The sequence below is a fragment of the Colius striatus genome, chromosome 6 (genome assembly GCF_028858725.1).
Source record: "Colius striatus isolate bColStr4 chromosome 6, bColStr4.1.hap1, whole genome shotgun sequence".
NCBI classification, from domain to species: Eukaryota; Metazoa; Chordata; class Aves; order Coliiformes; family Coliidae; genus Colius; species Colius striatus.
In genome coordinates, this window is record NC_084764.1 from 45,281,226 (window position 1) to 45,304,417 (window position 23,192).

Here is a 23,192-nt window from a genome sequence, read left to right on the forward strand (position 1 = left end):
GATTTCAGGGTAGTTCAACTTGAAAAGTATTGCTGGGGACTGGATCACATCTGTTCCTCAGCTGCAGAGCAGCTCTCAGAGTGCAAAGAGTTGCTCCACGGAGCAACTGTGAAAACCCGAGCTTTTCATAACAGTCACTGACAGTGTGTTCCTCGTCTCCCTGTGCTGCACCACAGACTTCTGATCTGATTTACAGACATGCACAACACCCACAGCTGCAAATGAAACTTGAACTTACACAGTGCTGTGCTGGGTGTTCTGAAAGAAGAGCTCCTCAGCATCTTGGATTGAACACTCCTGTCAGCGGGAACTGCACTTGCATTCATCTTGCTGTGCCTCAGTCCCTCATACATAAACTCTGATTCATCCCACACACATGGCTCTGACTTGTTGCTAAGTCATATCTAGCAATGGTTCAGTAGGGAAAATATGAAGCATTCACTGAGTTTTAATTAGGTGCAAATATAAATAGGTACTCCAGTATTTGGAGTCTGTCAGGAGCCCGTTCCTTTGCCACAGAGTTTCTTTCTCACAAGGAAGACAGAATTTGAGGGATCTTACCACTCTTTTATGTGAGTTTTAGGGGAGGTTTGAGATCTAAGGGAACCCTGAGTGCTACAAATTCAACTGTGGAACCTATTAGTGTGAGGTGAGGGAGCTGGTAGGACAGTGAGGAAAGAAATGACAGGGGCAGAGAAGCAATTGGATAGATAGGTGAGAGACTGGGCACTCACCAGGCTGCCAGAAGGACAAAATGGACATTCAGTCTGAGGTCTGAATGGCAAAACAAAGGAAGAGTGCCTCACCCTCTAAATGACTGCCTGTAACAGAGGTCTGCAGTGAGAGAGGGCTCCAGACAGCAAGAAGCAAATGTTAAATGCAATTATGGCTTCTAAATACCAATGGCTTAACACAGACTATGTTGGAAATGCTGCAGATGTTGTGAGGCATGACAGGAGAATAAAAAACACATGGGTTGTTTTTTGTATGCCTTAAGTTACTATAAACACCATGGAGTAAGGCTGTTGAGAAATGTGCTGTGCAGCCTCTGCAAATGCTCTTGCTCACAGGCCCTGGGCAAATGACAGCTTCCAAGTATTTCTACAGATAAGCAAAATCCTCCTGTCAGTGGTGGAGAAGGAAAGAGGAGGAGCACTTGGGAACTATGTAGCATCTTCTGTATTTCCTTAACTAGATTCTTAGCCAGTGTCCCAGCTGTAAACTTTCATGCTCACTTCAACTGTCTGCTGACTGTCTGAAGAGCTCTCCTTCTTCAGCACTCCCTCTCAGGGAAAAAAGAAACAAGGGAAAAGGAAAAGAACTCCTTTCTTGTACTCCCAGACATATTCTCAGTACATTTCTGCAAACTTAAACATGTTGGAAACAGACACTAATGTCTCAGCTAGCTCAAATGCCCCCTCTGGGAGCCCCAGCAGTGTGTAGCACACATACATCTTGCTTTAGCAAAGCAGTGAGCAAGCACAGCCCTTGCCTATCCACAGGAGGACATATCACTTAGAATCATAGAATGGTAGGGGTTGGAAGGGACCTTTAGAGATCATCTAGTCCAACCCCCCTGCAGAGGCAGGTTCACCTAGATCAGGTCACTACACTTTAAATGAAGATGCAGCCTAACCCTCTGCCTTTGCTCAGGACACTCCTTGAACACACTCAGCTCCAACCTAACAATGACCAAGCCTCAGGGACAGGACATCCCTGTGCCACTGTTCCCATGCTGCCTGCAGTAAACCTCGATAATGGAGCACAGGGACTCTCAGAGGACACACACCACGCAGTGTCACTAGGCACAGCCCACCCAAATCATTCCTTGTTCCCCCAAGGGCCCCACTGCAGGGCAGGAGCTGGGGCTGCTGGGCAGTGGGGCACAGGCAGGGCTCCTGTGTCTGTCAGGTCTGTGCTTACCCCTACACAAAGCACTGCAGGAGAAAAGGGAGCTGGCAGCAGAGTTTGCCTTCTCCTATTTCCAGAGGTTGCAAACTTATAACCTAGTTTTAAGAAACAGAATAGAGCTTGTACTACACAGCTGTGTGAAGGTATGCTACACATGGCTGAGCTGGGCTAAGCCTCTGCTGGGAACAGGCCTGGCTGCAGCAGGGAGCAGCTTCTTTCCTCTTTGCTTTTGATGACAAAGAACCAGCTTTGCTGTCTGGGGCATTTTACACGTCTGCAAACAGGGAGTTTTTCTGAGCCTTCCAGCTCTCTCCCTTTCCCAGCACTGAAGCAACTGCTGCATGGATTCAGGAAGCCTCAGCTTTCTCTCCAACAGAAAAGCACTTTTATCCCCAACAAAAGATCTGAGAAGGTGGATGAGAAGAGCCTGTAGCTGGGCCACTGCAGCCTCACAGCTTTGACAGCAGTGTTTGAACCTGGCAGTCCCTCCTCAGCAGGGAGCCCTTTAACCACATCTCAGCCTTCACCAGCCAGTGAGGCAACTGAAGGCTGCACGAAGGCAATTTTAACTCTTTTTGGACCATTGGTTGAACTTGGGGCTGTCTTGAAATGCCTGATGGGCAGAGAGGGCTTTCCAGGTGTATCTCTGGCAGGCTCCCAACCCACTCTACTGGAAAATCTGTGGCTGGCTCTAGCAGTTAACCCTCACCTTCTGACCTGACTTCCCAAATACAAAAGGAAATGAGCTTGCCAAGGGGTACATACAGCCAGATCAGAGTTTCTGTGAGCTCTTCATCAGTTACAAACCCTGTTCAATGACACAGAACACTCAAGGTCTCATCACTTTGCAGGGAACTGTTAGTGCTTAACACTGAGCTACTGGAGTGTGTGCAGAGATGGGCAATGAAGCTGGGGAAGGGTCTGGAGCACAAGTTGAATGAGGAGTGGCTGGGGAAGAGGAGGCTGAGGGGAGACATGAGCATGCTCTACAACTGCCTGAATGGGGATTGTTGTGAAGTGGGGGCCAGTCTCTTCTCCCAAAGGAGTGATAGGTCAAGAGGAAAAGGCCTCAAGTTGTGCCACAGGAGGTTTAAGTTGGATAATAAGAAAATTCTCTTCACAGAAAGGGTTGTGAAACGTTGGAAGAGGCTGCCCAGGGAGGTGGTCACTGTCCCTGGAGGTACTCAGAAGCTGTGTAGATGTGATGCTGAGGGACATGGTTTAGTGGTGAATGTGGCAGTGCTACACTAACAGTTGGACTCAATGATCTTAAAGGTCTTTTCCAACTGAGATGATTCTAAGATTCTAAATGGGGTAAATGCTGGCATTTGGAAATGCTCCTTTCCTGAGGATTTATACTGACCATCAGGCATTTTTACCTTCCCTCATCTACATCCATTGCAGCTGCAGAGCATCTTTAAATGACTTGGCCATAGCTTGTAACACATTAGTCAAGAGCAAAGCTGGACTCACAGACCTTCAGATGAAATACCTACTCCAGGTATTTTACCCAAGGTCTCAACTGCAAGGCAGAACTAATGCTCCAGCCCTAAGTGGGACCCAGAGTTATACACAAACAGCTACACATTTTTAACCAAATGTGATGAAAGGTTAAAGCATAGTTCTAATACAAGAACGTGGCAGTGGTGCAATTTGATTTGACAGGAGTACTGCTCGTGCATGTGCTGAGTCATGTCTAAGGATTTCTTGTTACTGAAGTATATTTGTGCAGTGTTTTGTTCCCAGCAGCTGTTCAGAGACAGCCCAGCATGGGAGATGGAGGACTTGCTCGCTAGCAGCCTCTCTGGCTGAGCCAAATGGACTCCCCATGACAGTGCAGAATGCGTGCTGCATTTCAGGAAATTTAAATTCCTGCAGGTTTCTGGGATATCCTGATTCTGAAAACACTAATTTTAGCAAATTGGCTCCAGCCTGTCCTAAAGACATGTTTGAAATGTGTAATTTTAGCTTTGAAAGGAAGTAATTAGCTTAAGAGTCAGGAACGTACTTCAGATTAAAGGTCTTGTTTCCTCCCCTGTTGAAACGAGGTCAACAAACGTTTGGGAGGAATGTGCAGGAAATTCAGTTAGATTTGTGTGCCACCTGCTGCAGAACAAGCTCCATCAGTTCTGTTTCTTCCCTTCTGAGCCCTGGGTAGTAAATAAATAGCAGAGAAAGTATGTACCTACGAGGCTCCCCGTATCTTAACAACTACTCCTTCAACACAATCTTCATCTATTATGGCTGAATGGTGTTATTGCAGCAGTGATGTCATCCACAAAAAGTCACCCATGCCATTCAGAGTCCGGCTGTGGCTGAGACAAGCAATAACAAACTAAGGAAAGAGGCACTTTAAGATCCTCTGCGTGACTTCAGAGGTTTTGCTGAAGTCGAAAGGATTGTGTTAGGAACCAGAACCACCGTGACTCATGTATTCCTAATCCCAATGGGGGGTGCACGAGGAGCTGCTCAGTCCTACAGAGACTGGGCTACATCTCCTTACAAGAGAAAAATAATAGACACCAGAGGAAGCACTTAAATAATTGATGTGCTTTTCTTTTATCTGCACGTAGGAACGACAGGAGATCTATGTAGCTATTGGATAGCTACATTAATGGATAGCGTCAGTGTGTCAATAATTGCTGATGAGAAAGAAACGGGAATGCGTCTGTCCTGAGGTGACTGATGTTCCTGCTTTATCTCCCCATGTTACAACGGGAAATTCATGGTGTAAATTTTAGGATTCTGCTCACTAATAGATCATGTTGAAAGCTACACTTTCAAGTGCCTTTTTTGGTATGAATGGAGTGCAAAATGACTGTACACTTGCTTACATTTAATCTGACATCTAGGATCCCTTTTTCATGGCTTCTGTGCTACGTTCAAACAACAAAACAAAACTTGGCTTGCGTCACGTGTTTCATTTTCCATTCCACATCAGCAAAAGGGTGCAGCCACACTGGGACTGAACAGAAACCAGAGACTGACAAACAGCCAAGGCTTTCACTCTGAAAAGCTGCATTACCATTTCCAGGGTGGAAGTCAGGTACTCTGACTGAATAAAGCTTCTTGTTGAAAAATTATTGGTGTATCGGCCCATTCTCATCCAGCTATTGAATTCAAAGATTGCATTCAGCACTTCCCTCTGAGCTGCTGGTCCGAGGGAACAGATACACAGCTGTTCTTGCTGCATTCTTGTGTAGGCTGAAAGCAGTCTAAAAATTCTGGCACTAATTTACTGTGACTACAAAGGGCAGTTCCCCAGGATGTTCACGAGGCGTGTCCTCTGCAAAGACCTCAGTGAAGCAACACATACACTTGACACTAATATTGTGCTTTGGCTAAACTTATTTATAGCCACCTGCATGTGTATACAGGGTACATGCATATGCCTGTATGGTTTGTGTTATAAGCAGGGCTCTGGATTCGAGCCACTTTGCAGTGCTAATGATATCTGTCACTGCAACATCTTTTTGCAGCTATATCACCCAGCTGCATCCAAAACCAAGGATTCTAAAAGTACAACACCAAGCTTACTATGCTCATTGGGCTTGGCAAAGTGGTATTGCTGCACTAGAGGACACTAATCATTCTTTAAGAAAGTTTGGTGGTGATTTTGTGCAACCCTTCTTATGGAGTTTTTGCAGCCAAACTTCAACTCTGAAGTAGCTAGTGAAGGAGCAATAACCACAGAGAGAATACCTTTGTTTCAAGACACCTTGACGTGAAAAGCAAGCTGTCAGCAACTGGTTCACTACAACTGATGAATAACTGCATGGGGAGTGCCACTATTCCAATCTCCAGTGCTGGTTTTGTATGTATTTATATATGCCTGTAGGCATTCACATCCAGACATGCACGAGAGGTCAGTGTCGTGGCCTGGCCTGGCTGGGAGAGTGGTTCCCATGAGGCAGGGTGAGAGCCCTGATGCTGACTAACTGGGCTGCAGGCAGGGCCAGCAATGACTGGAGGCCCTCAGAGAGTTACTGGGGGAGCAGAGAAATGAACCTTCTCTCTGAGTATACTGGCATGTTTCCAATCCACCTCCACATCTAAACATCACTTTGTCTTTCCTTTTCATTCCTGCCCATAACAAACTGCTTCCTTCCCTCAAATCATGCACCTATGAACATTTCTCTGGAGGAAACCTCCCAGGTCCTTTCAGCAGCAAAGGTAATTGAGATATCAGTAACTTCTGCACACAACATGTCACACAAGCTCAATGTCAGTTTCATGATTAATATCAGATGCCAACTAAATACTGTCACTATCACCCTGAAATATCCCATCCCCAGCTCAGAGTGCTTAACAAGCAAACTGAGGTCAGGCCCTGAAAATCAAAGCCTGAAGAAGGTAAGCTGTGCTAGTTAGCAGATCAGCCCTTTGAGAAGGTAAGCAGGGAATATTCATCTCTCCCCTCTTTAGACAAGTCCAGCAATGGCACAGGGGATTGTGTGTGGTGCAGCTCACTCTGCTCTGGATGCATAATTTATAGTTTTCCACTCTGATTCTCAGTGAGCATTTTGGGACTTGGGATTGATTTTATAAAATGGAAGCAGAGAGAGGAGAGGGGGAAAAAAAAGCACTGCAGTGAGCCTTCTCCTTCTCCAGCCCCACTTCTTAGCCCAGATCCTCGTCTCTGACACAGCCTTCACAGGCCAGTGAAACAGGAGTGCTGCACAGTATGTCTGTGTCTATATGTGGATACAGATACACCAAAAGAGACGTTTGCCACAGCCGAAGGGGAAAAGGAAACAAAAAGAAAAGGTGGTTTCAAAGGTCCATCTCTTCATTAGTAAAACGCCTTGGCAGAGAATTACTGCAGCGTTTTGACAGGAGTTTCCCTTCGTGCAGACAGTCTAATGGGTGTTTACAATTCCTATAGAAGTTTAAAGAAACCAACATGCTTCTTGCTGACGTGCTCTCCTGCCCAGGGAAGTGTCCCATACACAGCCCTGAGTGCCAGGAAAGGACTCCTTCCCAGATATAGGCAAAACACGTAAGGCACTTATTGGGACAGTGAGGTACATTTCGACTTCCTTTCAGCAAATAACCCCCGTGCATTACGTTTATCTGCCCGTGCTGTGTCCGTTAGCGCCTGGGAAGGTTTATCAAGGCAGGCACAGCACACGTACACAGCGCGCTTGGTCCTGCAGGACCCATCCCCACAAACTCCGCCACGAGCTCAAGGCTACACACGGTAATACCATCACCTCTCCGGACACAAACACTTCAAGCTGCCTGAATGACCAAACCCTTCCTGCCCCGCAGCCCCTGTGCCTTTAGAGAACAGCCAGGCGTTGGCAGGCAGGCTCGGCAGGGACCGCACCGCTGTCTGCAGCGCTTGCAGGGAGTTTCTCCTCTCCCTGCCACGGCTCCGGCTCCCTTCGGCAGCGAGCGGCTCCGCGTGTGACTTTTGCAATCTGAGAATGTGAACTGACCGGCAAGACAGCGGGGTAAATATAAATCTGGCGCTTACCCACGGGCAGTCCCTCGCAGTCTGACATCGTGCGACAAGTCCTCCTCGCCGGGGGCTCGGGCGAAGCGCGGCGCGGCCACAAGCGCGGCTCCCTCTGCTCGCCAACGCGGGGCAGCGGGAAAGAGCTGCCAACTTGCAGCCACCCTTCTCTCACCCACCCCCAGAGCTGCAGCAACGCTCCCGTCCCTGCCTTCTCATTATGGGATGTAAAGATAAGAATGTGCTTTTGTGCCAAAAGAGTGTGCTATTGGTGGATAAATTTGTTGTCATCCCTCCCCTTCGCACAGTTTCCTCTTTAATGTCACAGAGGCACGTTACCCTGGCGGAAAGGCCATCGAATATTTATGAAACGGCTTTTAAGAGCGCAGGCGGCCGTGTCGGGCGGGGAGCGGGTTGATTGCCGTGCGGCGGGGCCGCTCCGAGCTGCCCGCGGGCTGCGGGAGGAGGCAGCGGCACGGCACGGCACGGCACGGCACGGCACGGCACGGCACGGCACGGCACGGCACGGCACGGCACGGCACGGCACGGCGTTGGTCCTGCAAGGTCCTGCTCCCTACCTTCTCCCTCGGCAGGTTAAATAAAGGGCCATGCAGAAACACTCGCCTCCGAAGAGGGGGCAGAAACCAGGGTGTATCTAAAGGGAAAGAAAAAAGATCTTCTCTTTATACTGCAACATCTGACAAATACTTTTTGTGACGCTGTAACTAAAGGCTGTTTCGTGGTATATAAAAGCGTTGTGAGCACAGATTTCTCTGTAACTTCAGGACTTGTGCTTGCTAAAAATATGCTGCTTTACCGATGCCTTAGCGAGGTATTTTGTGGCTGCTTCTGCTGTTTAACTTTTTTACTCTTTGTCAGTGTTTATGTGGGATTTGCCTGGCATGAAATTCCCAGACTGATCGTTAGCAGAATCAGCAGAGAGAATGGAATGTTCAGGAGGCACCTTAATGAAGTGCAAGAGAAAGCTCTGTCCACGTTAGAGCTGTGGCAGTCTTGGCAGGGAGATGTGTGGGGATATGGCAGGTGCCCTGGGCACCCAGAAAGGTGGTCTGCTGCCACTTTTTCTCCTAGGAACACTCAAGGACAGTCTGAGCTTTACCTAACACAGAGTTTTAGTGTCTGAGCCCTTCACAAATATCAGGGTTTCAGATCTAGAGCAGGTGTGAGAGCTGGGAGGGAAGGGGGGCTCTGGGAGATAGCTCTGGGAAGCGCTTCCAGACTCAGCCTCTTGGGAAAATGAGCAATCAGCGTCCCAGGAGACACCTTTCTTCAAAATGCCTTGAAGAAAAAAGGGCTTAATTTACATGAGGCATACTAGGAGCTCAGTAGCTCTGAAAAATTTTGGCTGTTTTTCCTCAGATGCTTCAGTGTAAGCACCCAAAGGCTGACACTGCTGGCTCTACCTGCTTTCTCTCTGGGGTGGAGCCTTTTCATGCTCTGCTGGTTACTCAGCAGCATAGCTAGCCACAGATTCAATTCAGGATGTCAGGCCAGTGACTAAGCTGCAAATGTAGATTGTTACATTCCCCAAAAACTATCTCCTGGCTTGTCTGCACAGGGTCAGGCCAGCAGGGCCGGGAGTGCCCTGTGGCCACTGTGCTTTATCAGCATGAGAATCTGTTGGCATCATTCTTCCAGGGACAGCCCCTGTCAGTGGCTGCTTCTAGGTCAATTCATGCAGCAGCACAGGGATATTCACTGGTGTAAGGCTCACCTGGATGGTGGCTCTGGAGAGAAACAGCCTCAGGCTGTGCTCTTTGCCAAAGTGGCTGGAGGAGTGCAGGACATTGTGCTTAGCCTCTCCATGCTGCTGTGACCCACAGACTCAAGGAGCAGTCTTGAACTATTCTGGAAGATAAGGAGACACAGAGATAGCCAGCCTTAATCCCAGTATGTATCTGAGAAGGGAAGAAGGCCTAAACCAGAGCAGAGGATTTTTCTTCCTGCACAGTTTAACTGCAGAAACATATTGCTCCAACATGTGTGAATCAAAGCTTTCTTAGTTTGACCCTGTGCAAACACAGGCTCCCAATCCTGCAAGCATTTATGTGCCAAAGTAACTTCAAGCCCGAGTGAAGTTCCTGGAACTGCTCACAGTTATAAAGTTAAACACATCTGTAAGCATTAGCAGGATCAAGGGCTCCCCAGTCTTTCTTGTATTCACAGAGCAAACAGCTGCAGCTGATTTTGAAGATACCTCTCACAGCTGTGTGCTGGTGCTCCTCTGCTGAAGGTTACAGCTCTGCAGCAGAGCTGGACAAGTGCCTGAAGTGAAGGCATGCCAAATCACAGACTGCTGTCCTAGCTCTAACTCATCTTCAAGAGCCATTTAGGAAACCTGTGCCTCAGTCACACCCTTAGGTTGCCCTTGGCCAAGTCTGCTACAGGAGGTCAACATCTTCTGAAAGAGAGGCAGAGAAGCCAGCAGAACAGACTGAGGAGGGAGGACAGATACATCTTAAGCTGGTACAACAAACTCAGCAAGAGCTTATCTGCCAGGGCCATTATTAAGATTTGGCTTTGGGAGAGCTCTTCAGTGAAACACTAAAGCAAGAAGTTGTCCATGTGTTCAAAAGTTGAACAAACCATACCTAACTCTTACAGTAATACAAACACCTTTCTTTGATGAGGACCACTCCAATTACCAAAGAAGCTTTTGATCCCTGGACACTTTACTTGTAATGTTGTTTTTTTGGGTTGTAAGACTCTTTTTTTCAGAGTAAAACTGAGCATTTCTTTTAACTTCCCCCATTCCTCAGCCTGAGAAGAGCCATGCTTGCTGCTGGAGAAAGGCCAAGCCAGGAAAACTGGAGTCCAAAAGGAGAAAGTTTGGGGAATTTATGTGTCTGTCGTGGTAAAAAATGCAAATGCCAAAAATTGATCTAAACAATAAAAGGTGAGAGGCAAAGCAGATGTTATTTTAGGAGGTATTAAACTAATATGGGAAATGGGCTAAATGTAACTGTAAATGTCTCCCTTGGGCTTTTCAAAGGAATGGGAAGGATGCTTATCCCTCAACAGCGAGAACTGGTCATGAATCTGTCTGCCTCATACTGCCACTCGACAGAGAGGCCTCTGTCCGTGACAAATACCATGAGTGGGATGGTAAATGCAGTGTATGGAAGCAACTGGAGTGTTTGCCTGGACTCATTTGGTCCCTTCTGGAAGATAGTTTCAGTTCCCTGATGCACCTTGAAGTGCTGAAGCACATGCTAGAGTGGCCATACCCCTCGCTGGATCTTTCCAGGAAGAGAGAGAGATGTCTTGGCTGCTGTTTATGCCACAAATTCTGCAGATAACCCAGCCTGGACTGTGCAAAGGGGTTTTGAGAAGCTGAGAACCTAGAGCTGAGCCTATGTGCAGGGGGAAAGAGGAGGTATGTGGGGAAACCTGGGTGTAGAGCAGCTAGGACAGTACAAGTACAGTCTGAAATAGTGTATGAGAAGGACACACAGCAGGACTTAGTTTCTGACCTCGATGTTTACACATCCCATTACACTCCTGATCTAAGTGTTTAATTGCCTTGGAAAATCTGGTCTTTAAGATTTGCAGTGCCATGGGGTATGATGATTTTTGCCACAACCTGACAGGCTCAGACTGTGCAAAGAGGCAGATCCATCCAAAAGCTCACAGCTACATCAGGGCTTTCTGATTGCTGACGCACCTCCCAGCCACAGATGAGAGGTCCCAGTCTCATAGGAAAAGCAGAGAGCTGCAGTTCTCACTGTGGGCTCTCAGGCCCTGCCAGAACTGGCTGCCTGCTAACATGACTGGTAGAAGGGCTTTGCTAAGCTCATCACTGCTGTAGGAGCGCAGAGCACTGTTCTCCTCCCCTCTGCCTGACTCTCTCCCAGCAGAAGGAGACCACGGTAAGTGAGAATGATTTCTTTAGCTAACCAAGGCAAATCTGATTATTAAATCTGCAGTTTTCTGTGGAATTGAAGCAAGCACCCCCCTGCCTGCCCCAGGAGGCATTTAGATCTCCCATCAGCATGATTTCCACGCACTTGAAATAGAGAATGGCTGAAATGCACTTCTCCCTTCTAATTTATGCAAATTCCCTTGGGGTTTTTTTCTTTCCTGCCCTGTGAAGAGATTTCTGCCTATTGGTACAGGATTCACAGCCTGGGCAGGGGGAGGGGAGGGATAGAAGAGCAACTGCAGGCTGATGTAAGCAGGTTGGCATCAGGATGTGGGTGACCTGTGAGAGCACTGAAGAGCCCAAAGTGCAGTCCTGCAGGTGGAGACAGTCCCCAGGCAGGGGGATGGCTCCGGAGCACAACCCACACTCAGGCAGGATGAACATTCCTGCCACTACAGAGAGATGAGCTGAATAAATTCAGCACATGCTTGAAGTCTTTTGCTCCTGGTGCTGTCCTCCTTGTGAATTGTGGTTAGAAATTTGTTAGCCAAGCCTGGTTTTCCGTCCTTGAAAAGCCATGAGGCTGGTGAGGAGAGCACTGCCCTTTCTGTCCTCTAGTGTAAGAAGTAAAATGAACCACAGCTTTTGACTTACACCCAGATAGACAAGCAAGAGGGCACCATTCTGGCCAGGACCACCCACCTCACTGCCAGCCCCTCATCCCCTGAGTCCCTGGAAAGCACATGTGTGGTCCCAGATGCAGCTATGGAACCAGTGGGCCAAATCCAGCATCTCTGGGACACTGTGCCACATGCACATGTGATAGAGAAACGACTCCAGAGCTGCTGCTCGGGTGAGCCCGAAGCTCTGCACAGTAATGCCCAGTAGGCTGCTCTGAGGAAGGCAGCCAGGCTCAGACTGGCACTCAAGCACCCAGCAAGTCCCAATAATTGGGATTTTATTACATTATTGTTTCCTGACAAAGTCTATTCACATTTCACCTTGACAGATGGGGAGTGTAATGCAGTCACAGGAGAAGCTGGTGCTCTGACAGGATCTCGTGCAGGTACATCCAACGGAGGGAGAGAGAAAGACAAGATACAGCTGGCAGCTGAACCAGTCCTTTAGGAAACAACACATACAAAAGTAATAGCAGCCCTCTAAAGCAACTGGATATATCATCATCATCTCTCCATTAATCTGTTTGGGGTTTTTATTTCATTAACAAGATTTTCACTAGTCACAATTCAATCTGAGCCTTGCATTCGAGAAAGGAAACGTCTCTGTCATCTCCTCTGATGTCACCCCGGAGACATGAGAAGATTAACTGTCAGGTGATGCCAGTTCAGCAGCAAAAGGAAAGAATTTTGCATGTTTAAGGGGAAAATGGGGGAGAAATCCCAGCTATCTCCAAGGAGTAGGAACCTTCCCAGTGATAATTGCTGGCTCCCAGAGGAAATGCTTTATGCAAACGTGCAAATGTACAGTAAATAAGATAAAAGGATCAAAGACTTGGAAGAGGATTTCTCTCCAAGAAGAAACGAGCAGACAGGCTGAATCTCAGTTGCATTTTAGCCTCATCTAATTTATAAAAAAGGCTGCATTCTCCAGGGAGGAGTTATGAAAGGCCATTGAAATTATGTGAGGAAAAGGAAAAACTACATGCAAAAACCCAAATGGGCTTCTGAGCTTTAACAGTTGTTGCTGGCAATGTGTCCTGACACAGCAGGTACTGCCTAGCCCTGCACCAGCACCCAGGTGAAATGCCTTTGCACAAGGATGGAGAGAAGGTGAGCAGGACAGCAGTGAGCCCAGCTTTCAGCACCTGCTGATAAACACAAGTGGGTCCTTGCTAGCAGGCTCTGCAGGAGTTACCCAGCACAGGGGGACAGAGGCTGAAGCTGTTTCCCCATCCACACGTGGTAGCCTTTCACACACAGCTGCAATTAGTGTTAATGGGAGTTCCCTCTACAAACATTGCAGGTGTTACTGAACAGTCAGCTGGTGAACACAAAAAGCCAAGCAAGATTAGACAGTTCAATCTGATCTTGCTGCTTCTGGTTTTGATGGCACCATTGCTGTTTATTTCAGGATGATTAAGACTGAGCCTTGCACAGCTGAGCACAGCTGCCTTTGCTCTGCACAGATCTGGTGGGGGAAAAAAAGAGTGTAGAGCCCTGAATGTAAATATTACAGTATCAAGTGGTGGGTTTGAGGAGAAGGTGAGAGTCTGGCAAACCTGATTTGGCAGCTGCAAAAAATAACACCCAGCCAAACAGATGGTCTCTGTAATGAGGGAAGACTTTAAAAGATTCACAAATTAATGAGCTCTGCCAGGTTTTTAGCGGGTGCTACCAAAATTCCTATAAATCAGCCTAAGTGGGCAGGGAGGTGGAGATAAGAGGAATCAATAACTTCCCTGGACAGCTTGTGTATCCAAGGTTAGCTGACAAAGGCTTCGGAGATGGAAAATCCCAAGAGGAATTACAGAGACACAGCATTGTGCTTTTGGAAGGCAAAAGCCAAAGGAGTCATCTTGTACTATCAGTGCTCTGAGGGCTAATTGCCAGGGTCTGTGATCAAGGCTCTCAGTTGGATGCTAAAGGAAGGTGAGATGTCAGACACTCTGAATTATTAGTTCATCCTGGGAGCACTGAAATGTGTTCTGAGGGAGTGAAAGCCTCCTCCTCCTGTGACAGATCAGAGAGATCACACCTTCTCCTGCCTCAGTCTTTATTAAAACCAGGCCCACTTTACCAATGCACAACATTTACAACAGCCAAACACAGTCCTACCTTCAAATACATGACATCTCACTCCCATTCTGATCTCCAAGCCTTTCTCCCTGCTCAGTGCTACATCAAGCACAGCCACAAGCCCTCACCAAGCTCAAAATACGTCCTTTAAATTGTCACTGGCCGAGTTATCCACAACAGGTAACCAAAAGGTCAGGGTTTCATCCCAAACCCTGAACAGAAGCAAACTATACTTTCAGGAATGACCAGCAGCAGAAAGAGAGCACCAGAGACATCTGACAGTCCTCCAGCTGATGGTCTCCATCAAAGCAACTGTGCTCTCTCCTCAATGCTGAGCAAAGATCTGCTGTGCTAGGAGACAGAATTAATTAAGGGATTGCTAATGGAATCAGAGTGGAAGAGCAGAGGAAATTATTCATGAGGGTGTCTGTAAAGCATGTCCTGTGCTGCGCTTTACAACCCGCTTCCATCCCCTTCCGTGCGGGCGTTCCTCGCCCCTGTTTGACAGCAGTGACCAGGGAGGAGTTTTCACTCCCAGCCCTTGGCAGCCGCCTCCATCTGACAATAAACACTGTCACAATTAACAGAAGCACTGACCTTGCTGGGAATTTCTGCAGAGAGGACAAGGCTGCTTGGGAATAGTGAATAAAGCAGATTATAACCATGTAAGTGACCTCTGTGAGTCGGGTTGGGGGTGATGCATTTTGCTGGAGTGAGAGGAAAGCTCACTTCTGCCATACAGCACATCAGTTCTAGTCACAGCCAGTTCTCATTGAAAACAGGATGTAGCTTCTCCAATGCTGATGTGTTTCACTACATGCATCTCCAGCTGCCTCAAGGAGAAATTCAGGACCATCTTTTTGGGGTCAGACTCTGAGCTCAGGGTGTGTGAAGCCTGGGTTTGCAGTGCCTCGGGGCTGAGCCTGGCAGTGCAGGGTGCCAGGCACTCACACCCTCACCAGGAGTGAAGTGCCCCCTGCCAGCAAGGAAATCCTGGAAGGAGGTGAAGTGACTTTCCCAGGGTTCCCCATGAGGCATGGCATGGTGGCAGTGGTGCCCAGTCCCTGCTGCACAGTGAGCAAGGGGCAAACAGGAGAACTGACTTAAATCAAGCTGTCAGGTTGGAGTGCTGCTTGCAAACAGGAAAGTCTCAGCAAAGCTACTTTGCTTATTGTTACCAAAAAAAGGGAAGAGAACAAAAAGGTTTGTGTTCTCATTTGATGCCCATGAAAAACACAAGAACATTGTGCTGTCTTATTAAAAGTCTCAATGAATAGAGAAATATTTCTGTGTGGCAGGCTGACAGTGTGGCTGGAGCTGATCTCTTGGGGGTTTGGTTAGAAACAGCCTCTGTAGGACTGCTGGAAAATGGACTTCATGCAACATCCTTTCTCCTGACTGAAATCCCTGCATTGGTGTACTTAAAGTGATGCAGCTGGTCCAGGGGACTGTCCACTCACCTGCCCAGCTGCAGCTGGCTGCATTGCCACAGAATTGGGACAGCTTTGTGACTTGCTTGGTGTCCACCTGCCTGGGCTTGCTCTCTGCAGCCACTTCTGCAACCGAGACATCTCACAACCATTCCCGAGGTACTCACCTGCCCATCAGCAAGTGCTTCTTTCAGCATATGAGCAAATGTCCTCGCCTGGCCCAGGAGCTGGAGACACTCAGGAAGCACTGGTCAGATGTTTTGTGCTTTTGAATCATAGGGACAAGCTTCCTTGTAACTTCCTAACTTGACACATGAAGTTGCTTCTTCCTCCTCACTCTCCAGTTCTCATCCAGGGCTAATCTGGGCTCTGAATTCCTCCTGCTGCCACTTCTGCACACACATATCATAGTGTGCTTACTGGAGTGGAGCACTTTGGGGAATCCCAGCATCCTCACTTGCAGGGAAACAAACCCAGGAGCTCCCAGCTCGGGGCAGAGCCAGGGTTGCTGCTGACTCAGGGCATTCCCCGGGGCTGCGGCTTGCAGCCCTCAGCGGCGCCTCGTCCGCACTGGCCTTTGCTCCCCTTCGGCACAGCCCCAGGTCACTATCCCTGCTATACCCTGGATCCATTCCCCACCTATCACTTGGTTAACCCACAGAAATGACATGAATTAGTAGCAGCAGGTGAAGGCTTGCCTCTGAAACCCTGGGATACAGATAACCAGGAGGGCCTGCACCCAAACCCATGGCTACGTTGTGCAGGGTCAGATGAGCCACTCCTGGGCAGCAGCTAGCGTGCACTAACCAGGGATCCTGGCTTTCCTCAAGTGTGGCTACTTAACATTTGTCACAAAGTTATATTGAAAAGTTACAAAACCTTATTAATGATGAGATGTTAAACACCCCTGGAGCAGACCAGAGAAGCCCAAAGGCTGCAGAGCTGAAAACTAAACCACCATTGGTATCTTTTTACTTTTACCTTGGAAAGCAGCAGAAGCCTCGGGGGAGTCTGTCACAGCACAGCCACATCTAAGGAAATTCCACCTATGGTCAAATGTCAAGTTGTTTCTTTTGCAAAGGGCAACGTGGCAATTGTATTTCCATTTGGAGAGAAGGTTTTTCCTTGGAGACAGAGTTTTTCAGTGGGGGAAGGGGAAGGAGTGAAAGCAAAGCATGCTTCTCCTTGCAGCACACATGCATTCAGAAACCTGGCTACTCACTTTTAAAAGGTTATGGCTCCTTTCCCTGCTCCTCCTGGGGGCACAGCCTGGCCAGCCACACTTTCACTGCCAGTCTTACCTTTGTAAGGTCTTGCTTCTTCACTGAGGCTCCTCAGGTTAAAGTAAGCCCTTGGAAAGGCACATGCTGCTGGCTATGAAATAACTGATGCTCCCAGTCCCCCATCTACAGACAAAACTCAGCCCATCGATTTCTTGCCAATTTGAAGTTCCTTTTCATTGCTGTTTCCTCGAGAAACAAGATTGGCACAGTCCACTCTGCCATAAATCCTCAACCACTAACCAGTCCCAAGCAGCAAGTCCAAAAGGCATTGAAGTTCCTGCAGTTTCCAGGAAACATCTGGGACTCTGTTAAAGGGGACAGATTGGACTAATTTAAGGCTGCCTGACCAGAGTCAGGCTGGCACTGTGAACCACAGTCAGTGTGTGTGTGTGTGTGGCCATAGAGCACTCACACAGCCCCAAAGATGTCCTGTGTGTGCCACCTCCATCCCTGGCAATGGCATGGGCAGAGCTAAGGGGACATGGGAGGAGAGTGGGGATCCCAGTGGGGAGGCTGAGGGGCCAGGCAGTGCTGCAGTGGGGCCTGCTGGAGACACTGTGGAAGGCTGCTGTGATGTGGTGGGGATGCTGTAGGCAGCCTGGGGGGAAACAGGTGTCACTGCACATGGAGAAAACAAGGAGGACAAAAAATGTATAGCAAGCCAGTGTTCATTAAAGCTGCAGAGGTGCAGGGGCTGTTCCCATCCTGGCAGGTAGCATGCACAGGACCCTCTACCCACCAGCTCCCTGCACCCAAAGGGGCTGTGCTCAGCCTCAGGCCCATCCCCACAGGGCTTAGCCCTTTCAGGAGGAAGCTCAAAACATGTCCCTTTTTTATCTGGAAGTCACCTTCATCACCATCACCTTCCTGCCTCCACTGCCCACCATCCCTGTGCTGCTCAGGGTGGGACACACAGCTTCCCCAGCTGCACACCCTCCTCCCTGGCCATGTCACTGCTTCAGCAAGCCACCAGCGAGCTCAGTGGAGAGCCCCCAGCTCTCCCCACTCTCCATTGCCCCCGCTCACTGCTATTTATTGCTCGGCGGTATTCAGGGGAGGAATGCAGCCTGTCCCAGGAAAGGGCTGCTGCTGCCAGGACTCAGCAGGCTAAGTTTAGTCCCTGGCTCTGCCAGGGATCGCCTCTGGGACACTAATCAAAGATTAAATTTCTCCCTGCCTCAGTTTCCCTCCGTAGATAGTAAAGTTTCCCCCTGTAACCTATCTGGGGCAGGAGCTGGTGTATACTGCTCGTTCACACTGTGCCTATCACTGGAGCTCCTGCCCTGGCCAAGATCTCAGTGTGCTTCTATAATTAGCACATTTGTGTTATGTTTTCATTAAAGGTCTGGTTACACTTTTGATGCAAAATACAGAAATACTGACTAGAGCTGAGTTACAATTCCTCCCATTATGTCTTTTTATTCCTGCACGGAGTTCTGCTTCAGTTGCAATTCCCCAAGAGACAAAACTCTGGGATTGCTCTCACAGTTCTAGACATTGATGCAAGGGCTGACGTGGCTACAACACTCTGTCAGTCTCAGAGCCCTCCTGCAGGTCCCCCTGGAAGAAATCAGCCTTTGGAGATGTAACCAGAACTGCTGTCTATGGTTTGGAATGAAGTTTCAAGAGGCTATGAGCAAGCAGAGAAAGAGAGCCCACTATGTATGAGCTGAAGCCTTGGCTTGATGCTGCCTCTTTAAGACATTTCTCAAGCAGTGTGTTAAAAAGCAAACCTCTGCTATCCCACACGTATTTCATCTGCACCATGGAAGTGTAATCAATGGCACAGGAGGCTTCATTTGACAAGCCATCCTCAGGGCAGACTTTTTACTTCTATCTACAGCAACAGTGCTTGCTGCTACTATTTCCCTTGGCAAACCTCCTCCTCAGCTTCACAGAATCTCAGGGGTTGGAAGGGATCTCAAGAGATCATCTCACCACCTTTGTGGCCCGGTGCTTGAACTCTCTCCAGCAGCTTCCTATCCTTCTGGAACTGAGGAGCCTCCTCTTCTGCATTTAATCCACCTTTCTCTCTCCATTGATGAACACTTCCCTTAGATACCACAGGACTGAAGAGAATAGCTTTTCACAGATGGAAGAAGGTGCACAGGGACACACACAGCAGGAGATGGAGAGAAAACTCCTGTTGTGAAGCCTGCCTGCTGTGTGAAGCAACCAGTGCCAGTTCAAACTGAGCACCAGCAAAACTGGACTCCATGGGCCAAGTGAGTCCCTGGTGCAGCGCTAGTAACCCAAAGGCAAGTGATTTGGTTTCACTGAACCCATGCCAGGAGTACACTTGACCCACAGTGTTATGTGGCAGCTAACAGCACATCCAGCAAGCCTGAAGTACATCACACACCCAAATGTGGATGTAGAGGTGGTGGCTGGTGCTCTGACTCAGGCAGCTTGTTTTGAGCTCATGAGCTCTTGGCATTTCTGATGGTTACTTGTCTTCATCCTTTTCATAACAGTGGTCACTTACTTTCCTCTTTATGAAAAACTTACAGAGGCTCCCTGTAAATACGAGGACCAACAAAGCAATTGGGGTTATGTGCTTGGTAAATATTGTGTTAGTTGTATTTTTTCTAACTAATTCAGATGGGAACAAGAAAAAAGAACCCCAAACCAAAAAGGAAATCATCAGTTTGTAACCTTTTATGCAAGATCTCGCTGATGTAACATGGTAAATGTGTACCAAACCCATCCCAAAGCAAAGCAGCTTGCAGCAGGATGGAGATGCACAGTCATAGCTCTGTGGAGAACCGAGGTGGTAAGAACCATTGGATCCCAAAGGCTTTCAGACTAAGTTACAGATCCCAGGCAAAGAGCAGAAAAGAAGTTAGATTTCACTCCTTCCTCAGACTTCATAGTATGTAAAAGGTGAGGTTGCTGAGCCCAGAGTCTCTGTTTAAGGAGAGGTGTGGTGCTGCAGTGCCACTGGGGCAGAGCCTCTTTCCAGACTGTTGGCACAGAGGCTGTGCCTGCTTGTCCAGAGGCCACACAGCTGCACAGCATCTGCTTCCACAGCACTGCAGGCAGCAGGAGCTTTGCCATCAGTCCAGAGTATGCAATACTAGCAGCTTGGTTATAGACCTTGTCCATTCTCCTCAGCACTCTTAACACACCAAAGTGGAATTCCATGTTTGGTGTTCTGGCTCCAAGGTTTACCCAGCTGATCACAGAGTCTCAAGGGCTGGAAGGGACCTCCAAAGCTCATCCAATCCCCCTGCCAGAGCAGCACCACCTAGAGTAGGGCACACAGGAACTCATCCAGCTGGGTTGGAATGTCTCCAGAGAAGGAGCCTCCACAGCCCATCTGGGCAGCTCCTTCCAATGAAGAAGTTTTCCCTTGTGTTTCTTTGGAACCTCTTCTGTACCAGCTTGTCCCCATTGCCCCTTGTCCTGTCATTGGCCATCACTGAGCACAGCCTGGCTCCAGCCTCCTCACACCCTTTATGTATCTGTAACCATGAATGAGATCACCCCTCAGTCTCCTCCAAGCTCCAGAGCCCCAGCTCCCTCAGCCTTTCATCAGAAGGGAGATGCTCCACTCCATCATCTCTGTGTCCCTGCACTGAGCTCTCTCCAGCAGCTCCCTGTCCTTCTGCAACTGAGGGGCCCAGAACTGGACACAATATTCCAGATGTGGTCTCATGAGGGAGGAGTAGAGGGGTAGCCCACATCCCATATCATACACCCCAGGATGCCATTGGCCTTCTTGACCGGAAGGCACAATGCTGGCTGATGCTCATCCTGCTGCACCCCCAGCTCCCTTTCCCCTGTGCTACTCTCTAACAGTTCATTCCCCAGCCTGTATTGACACATGGGGTTGTTCTTTCCCAAATGCAACACTCCCCACTTGCCCTTGTGGAATTTCACTGGATCTGAACACTTCATCTGGGATCTGGCAATAGCTAGCACTGCCATCTCTCCTTATCAGTGACCCAGATAGTCACACTCTCAGAGGTGGGATGGCTCTGCAAACTCCAGCTATTGGATGAGATTTTACAAAACCACAGCCAAAGCTTGGCTTTTTGTCTGGCTCTGTCTCTAGATTCCATCTGGGTTTAATTTGGTTTTGGGATCTTCCAAACAAGGATTTCAGTCTTCTGGGTAATTTATCTACAGCTTGTTATCCACTACCTACATCAGCCTTGCTATGTAATGCTGTGAAACACTGCTTCATGCTTATATCTACAGACTTACAAATAGTCTCTTTATGAGGAGCATCTGTAAAAGCATCAGCATTAATTGTTGCAAGACTGGCAATACACAAGAATGAGGGAAACCTTGACATTCTGAGACTCATGCAGGCACTCCATGTTTCCAAAATGACTCCCCAAACATGGGCACTAACACAACTCCATGGTGAGGTGGCACAGGTTATTAAATCAGTGGTGACAAACATGTAGAGGAGACAGACACATTAACATTGGACATGAGGGTCTTAGAGGACAGAGAAGCAAGACAACAGAAACCCATGATTTCAGGAAAGAAAAGGCCATTTAGACTTGATACCCAAAAGCTGCAAGAGCTAACAAAGCTATCATTTTCCTGGCTAACTACCTTGTGCTGGGAGGGAAAAAGGGTGTAAGGAAATAATGAACTGGAAGCAGTTGCAAGCTGTAAATGTTTTCTTAAGAACTCAAGAACTCACATTTTTAGAGACAAGCTGGATGCTGGCCTTGCAGAAGGAGAGGCAAGGAGGTCCCTTGCATTGTGCAGAGGGAAAGAGGCTCAGAAGAGCCCTGGCATTGCCATCACCTCCCCAGGGTTGAGGCTGAGTGACTCAGGTAGCAGGTCTGCTTCTGGACAGGCTGGATGTCCTCATACTCTGAAACATGCTGCACAATCCCTGCAGATCTGGTGACAGAGCTCAGCTCTCTCCCTCTGTGTGGGGGGAGCTCTTTCTCCTCTCACCCTCTCCTTGCTGCACAGACCTCACCACTGCGCTGGAAAAGAGCAGCAACGCGGTGTGATTAAAGGTAACGAGCTGCTGATTAGCACTGGAGAACACAACCGAAAACATTTAACTCCAATTGCCTTTCTTATTGAGTTAATTAAAACAAAACACAAAGCTTCTCAGCTGTGTCAGGATGCCTGCTTGGCTCCAAGCACTTCAACTCAACAGCTCTGTAATTAATACCCGTGTTGACTTCCACCTGCCATTAGCCTGACAAAAGAGACTAATGGCACCTTTCAGACATTCCCAGTGATGTAGCTTTAGTTTGGATTGCTCGGATGCTTGGGCTGCAAGGAAGGTGCAATGTGGCCCTTCTTTCACAAGCACAGCATTACTCAAAGAAGCAATATGAAGAAGAAATGTCCACTGAGCACCTGCTCTGCAGTGTTTATACTGAGCTTTATGCGATGCTTTAGTATCCATCAGCTGTCCAGGAGCCCTGCGAAAACTCTGCAAACAGAGAGAGTATTTTTAATCCTGGACTGATGGTTCAGAGAGTCCAAGGTCGTGTTTTAGTCAGAGAGCAGAAGGAAACGTGCGTTTTCTCAGACGCGCCGGCTCTGGAACGCTGCGGCCAGCTGCGGCTGCCCTCTCCTGGAGCAGGGTGGAGATGCTACCGGCTCGGCGCCAGACCCTGGGAAACCACACTTGGCTGTTTCACACTTACATCACAGGCATCAAACGTATAGAACACGTATCTAATCTCTATATTATGTATATAACATACACGGTCACACATATATCTGAGCCAGAGGCAGCTGCATCTCCTGCCATTCGAGTGCATGGTTATAACAGATCTACCCTTCCTCCATGCAGTAGTTTATAAAGATATCTGCTGTGTTTTTCAGATATCAGTATTGTCATCCTACTAAATTTACTGAAAATTGTTTTTTCTCCTTTCCCAGCTCTGATTGTTCCTTAATAAACCAAACCCTTTGCTCCCCAAGTTGAGTCTGTTTTGCCCACGACACATTGCTGAGTGATCTCCCTGTCCTGATCTCAACTCACACACCTCTTGCTATATTTCTCTCTACCCTGTCCAATTGAAGAGGGGGAGCGACAGAATGACTTGGTGGGCATCTGACACCCAGGCAGAGCTAAACCAGCACAGGGCTGCATCAGGCTCAGGCTCCTGCTCCACACTGACTGATGCTGCACTGACCAATGCTGTGGTGCAGCACAGCATCAAGGAACAGACATGGCAGCTGCCCACACAAAACCAGGCCTGGTATCATGTGATGGAGGAGTCAGGCAAAAGCTGGGTTGTAACACCTCACAGCAGCACAGCTCACCTACCCACAGCTGAAAGGTTGGGTTAATGCCTCAGATGAAAATGTCTGGCCTGCTTTTGACTGCCCTATGAAAATGTCTGCCATTGCTAATTAGTCTCCAACGTGGGAAAGGGGATGTGTAGTTAATCATTTAGGAAGATCATTAGGTTTGCCCCATATTCATTGCCTCAGATGTCCATATGCACCTGAAAGTGTCTGCAACATTTTCTGCAC

At 48.3% G+C, this 23,192-nt stretch overlaps 1 protein-coding gene across 1 annotated transcript in view; it reads right to left on the reverse strand.

Moving 5' to 3' along the window:
- Window positions 1-7,571, reverse strand: part of EML1 (EMAP like 1) — a 124,269-nt gene extending 116,698 nt beyond the window's left edge. Inside the window, exon 1 of the mRNA XM_061997734.1 lies at window positions 7,391-7,571. Within this exon, the coding sequence (XP_061853718.1) occupies window positions 7,391-7,418 (28 nt within the window). The 5' untranslated portion in view covers window positions 7,419-7,571. The remainder of the gene's footprint in view (window positions 1-7,390) is intronic.
- Window positions 7,572-23,192: the final 15,621 nt, after the last annotated feature.